At 41.7% G+C, this 4,713-nt stretch overlaps 1 protein-coding gene across 1 annotated transcript in view; it reads right to left on the reverse strand.

Annotated features, from left to right (window-relative positions):
* The window catches only part of THADA (thyroid adenoma associated), a 376,494-nt gene extending 372,416 nt beyond the window's left edge, over positions 1–4,078 (reverse strand). Inside the window, exons 1-3 of the mRNA XM_011978219.1 lie at positions 3,963–4,078; positions 702–801; positions 328–422 (exon numbers count right to left, since the gene is read on the reverse strand). Coding sequence (XP_011833609.1) covers positions 328–422; positions 702–777 — 171 coding nt within the window. The 5' untranslated portion in view covers positions 778–801; positions 3,963–4,078. The remainder of the gene's footprint in view (positions 1–327; positions 423–701; positions 802–3,962) is intronic.
* Between the last annotated feature and the right edge of the window lie 635 nt (positions 4,079–4,713).

Below are 4,713 nucleotides of genomic sequence, written 5' to 3' on the forward strand. Positions count from 1 at the left end.
ATTTTAAATTAACTTTTAAATGTGCCTGCTAAAAAGTTTTGAAGATTCATATATTTTAAAATTTATCTTCACAAAAGAGGTATGTACAATTATCTTCTACCTTATCTATTTACAGCTCAATTATGATAGAAGCCTGAATGTGGCTTCTATTGCTGTTTTGAATACGAGGATATTATACAATAAACAGAAAAGAAAAAAAAATACCTATTTGTTAATGATAAACTGATATGCAATAATTAGGGGCCAAAAACTGTCAGTGATTTTTTTAAAATCCTTAATAGCATGATACTCTTAAAAATGTATTCATGAATATCAATTCAGACTTACTTGTTTAACATAATGGATTTGTGACACTCCATCCGTGAGTTGTACACAACGTAACAGCAAAGAAGCTAGATTTTTCCCTTCCACATCAGCAAAAGCTACATAATATATACAAAAAAAATTTTTTCAATGATTTAACAGTAAGTTAAATATAACTTAGCCTTTGTTGTCCATTCTACAAAATTTTTTAACTATAAACCAAAGCAATAGGTGGAACATAGTCTGAAAACAGAATTTCAAGAAAATTTTTACATCCAAAACATAAGAAAAAACATAAAGATTTTGAATATTATATGCTAGGGGTCCCAGTGATTAAAATACTCTGCTTGCAAACTAGAAAAAAATACATTAAATAAGGGAAACCAGAAGTCACCTACATTTCAAAGTTTCAAGGTCCTGATGGCAAATGGTCAACACAGCAACTTGCATTTCTTTCTTCTTCTTTACACCCATTTTAAATAGAATTAACAGTAGTCACTGCAAGAAAGAAGACTTTAAGGCATTAATGTAATGTTTCTCAACCTCAGCACTATCAATTTTTGGCTGGGTTCATTCTTTGTAAACAGTATCATCCTATGCATTATGTTTCATGCATCCCCATCTCTACCCGTTAGATGCCAGTGGCACCCTCCTCCCTCCCAAGTTGTGATAACCAAAATACGTCTCCAAACATTGCCAAGTGTCCCCTGGGGGGCAAAAGTGCCCCAGAATAAGAATCACTGTCTAAGAATTTCTGATGTGAAGAAGAAAAATGTTTTAAGCTCAAGTTTATTACTGACTGAAGTTATTTTACCTACTATGACTCAGTCTTTGTATTTTAAAATATAGCAAACTTTCCTTTTAGTGAACACACACACCAAAAAAACCTAGCATAGTTTTTCCAAAAATAAAGTACTTCAAACTAACCTCAGTGACTTGTTAGACTAACAGGAGGTACCACCATGTACTGATTTCTGCAAAAATGAAAAAAAAAAAATTTTTTTAAATATTATTCTCTTGAGTTTGCTTTTATTGATACTTAACAAATCAACTCAAAGACTACACGACTACACACTAATAGTACCACGCCATCTGGAAAGAAGTTGGTAGCGAAATGTCATAGGGCTCTTTTCTTGACGCAGTTAGCATTTTTAGCAGTATTTATGATGAAAATATTAGAGGATATAATGTAGTACATGTACAAAACTAATCTGAAAGGACATGTTGAATGATGCAATCAGGAATAAAAACAGGTCAATAAACTGAAATAATGAGCAATACGAAATTTACCAAGATGAAATAGAAATAAACGTAAAGGGCTGCATTTAGTTTAGGGGGAAAAACTCAGAAATAGAAGCTGGGGAGGCAAAACGTAGTTTGAAACAGCTCAACAGCACAAGATGACAGCCAAAAACCACAGAAGTCAGCCATATCAGAGCGCATGATTTTATCCAAACAGGTCAGGTGACATGTATAGCGCATTAGGTGCAGCGCTGGTGGCCATACTTTAAGGAGCCGTAACAAACAATGTAGCTGATTTCTGAAGGACCTAGAGAGCACCTCCTTCAGAGAACAGCTCAGTTAACCAAAGGTGTTTGGCCTGGAGAAAAGTCAACAGGACAAGAGCCTTAAAACAGCTACTAGACTGTTTTGGAGAAAAAGGGAGTAGATTTATTTGTCTACTATAGACTTACTGTCTTGCTATTAGTAAAAGTTAGTACAAGCTACAGGGAGACAGATTCCAGATCAATACAAAGGAAAAGCTCTATGTTCCCACTAAGGACTGGGCTACCTTTTAAACAAAGAATTTCCCAACACCAGGAATATTCGAAGAGAAGATGACAGAATATTTTGTCTTGGACTCCTGAAATAGCCCCCTAACTGGTCTCCTAACTTCTGCACTTACCTCCAAAGAGCCCATTCTGTTTACAGTCATCAGAGTAATCTCTTTAAAAAAAAAAAAAGCTCTCATCAAATTGAATTACTTACTCTCTTCCTTAAAACTTTCCAAGGGTTTCTAAATACACTTAGAATAAAATTCAAACTTGAGGCTGGGCATGGGGGCTCGTGCCTGTAATCCCAGCACTTTGGGAGGCCGAGGCGGGTGGATCTCCTGAAGTCGGGAGTTCAAGACCAGCCTGGCCAACATGGTGAAACCCCGTCTGCACCAAAAAAAAAAATACAAAAATTAGCCGGGTGTGGTGGCGGGCGCCTATAACCCCAGCTACTCCGGAGGCTGAGGCAGGAGAATCGCTTGAACCCCGGAGGCAAAAGTTGCAGTGAGCCGAGATAGTGCCATCCAGCCTGGTGACAAGAGCGAAACTCCGTCTCAAAAAATAAATAAATAAATAAATAATAAAAACTTGAGATTTTGCCCTTCCAGGCCCTAAATAATCTGACCCTGCCTTCCTCCACTCTTCATCTCAAACCAATCTCCTCTTCACCATCTCAAGAGCTTTGCACTTCCTCATGCTCTTATTCCCACCTAAGAGGCTTTACACTTCCCAGTATCTCTGCCCCTTAATGTTCTTGCAAGACTGACTCCTTCTCACCATTCATGTTTCTGCTGCAATATTACCTTCTAAAAGCCTTCCATGATCACTCTATCTAAAATCTCACCAATCCAACACACGTAGACACCATTTCCGTTAATTTTCTTCATAGCACTTACTAGTACCAGAAATTACCCTAACGTGTACATTTGTGTATTGTCTGTCTCCCTAGTAGCAAATTGAATGAAGGCAGCAACTTTAATCTGTTTTGTTCATGTTTCAGGCCTCAATTCCTAAACCAGTGCCTGGCACATAGGTGTTTAACAAACACTTGACGAAGAAACAAATTAACAAACATTTGTCAGAGATGTTCTAGAAGAGATATATGTCTTTAAGGGCAGGAAGGTGGACTACCTGGTTTCTAAAATCCATTCTACACCTAAGTGACATTCTACATCTTAAGAACCTATGGTCTGTTTGGGAAGTAAGAAATCAATACAGTAATGGCAGGTGAGCAACCACTTAACCAAAAATGGACGCAGCTAGGAAAGTGTCGACAACAGAGTAATTTGTAAAGGGACAGTCAGATCTAGCGGAATTGAGGCACGCTTCCTAAGAAAGTAACCACTGTACAAAGCCAGAAGAGATTGGGGAACGTAACTAGGGAGACTATTCTCTGGTGAAAGGTAAGCAAGTTTGCAGGAGGATTTGCTCTTGCAATTCTGAGGGCTCTACAAAAGCAGACTCGGTAATTATGCCTGCTCAAACGTGTGTCTTGAAGAACCGGGGTCCCCCAGGGGGTAAATCCAGTGTCTACCGCAAGGCCAGAAGGTGCCCAGTAAATTATACTCCTCCTAAGTACCACTTACTGCTTCCCTTTAGAACATTGCTTCACTCTACACCTTCCTGGCTGACTCCCACAAACATTCTCTGGGCGATTTCTGAACCACGTGGAGTTGAGGAATGACAGTGGGAGAAATGGGTTAAAGTGCTGTCTCCATGGAGACCTTAGCGACCGGAAATCAGTTTCACAGCCGCCGAATCCTAGCGATACCAAAAATTGGGAATTAGTGTGGCTCGCCAGACGGCCCTAGCAAAACTGGCCGAGCCGAGCGCAAAGTCACGCGCTACCGCGGGTCTGGCAGGCAAGACACCTGGGAGCCAAACCTCGTGCCCGTCGGCGTCTGAGAAGAGTCGGAGGCGCCTGGTCAAGTCCCGGAAGCAGGTCTTCTTCTACGGCGTCTGCGAGACTCGCAACGCGGACCGCGGTCGACTACCGGGTCAGGGCGAAGAGAGGGAGGGAGGGGTAACCTGGGGGAGTCATCGCGAGAATTGACCAAACGCAGCTCCTCCAATCAGGAGTTCGACGATGTCGTGACGTCACCGGGGTGGGCGGTAGCTATCGGGTTTGGTTAATCTGCCGCTTTACCGTCAGCGCTGCGCGTTCCTCGTGGTGTTGAGGCTGACCGGTCGTCTTGCGCACACGTGATTCACTTCACATGCTTGGACGCCTGGGAAGCGCTTTTGTCCTAGTTCAGACCTTCCACCTTTCTCCCACTCTGTTGGCCCAGTGCAGAGTCTAGGAGAAATCTACGTGAAGTTTAGAGCCTGCGAGATGGAGCAGGGGATTGGGCGGCGACTGAACGGAAGCCATGAGAATTCGGACTACAATGAGAAGTGCTGTACCAACGTGTGCCAAAGCGCATTTATTCATTCAATGGATAGCGAGCTCTACTGTCAGAGCGTCTCCAGGCGCTAGCCTTGGAAGTTATCCCCTACTGAGGATACATATATTACGCAGCACATACAAATTGTCAGATGGTTCAGTCCTTGAAAAATACAACAACTTGATGTCACTGGGAGTTGCGAAAGGGGCCAAGATCAGGAAATAGACCTGATACTATCATCAGGAGGATTA

Source organism: Mandrillus leucophaeus, unplaced genomic scaffold (genome assembly GCF_000951045.1).
Source record: "Mandrillus leucophaeus isolate KB7577 unplaced genomic scaffold, Mleu.le_1.0 Scaffold190, whole genome shotgun sequence".
NCBI classification, from domain to species: Eukaryota; Metazoa; Chordata; class Mammalia; order Primates; family Cercopithecidae; genus Mandrillus; species Mandrillus leucophaeus.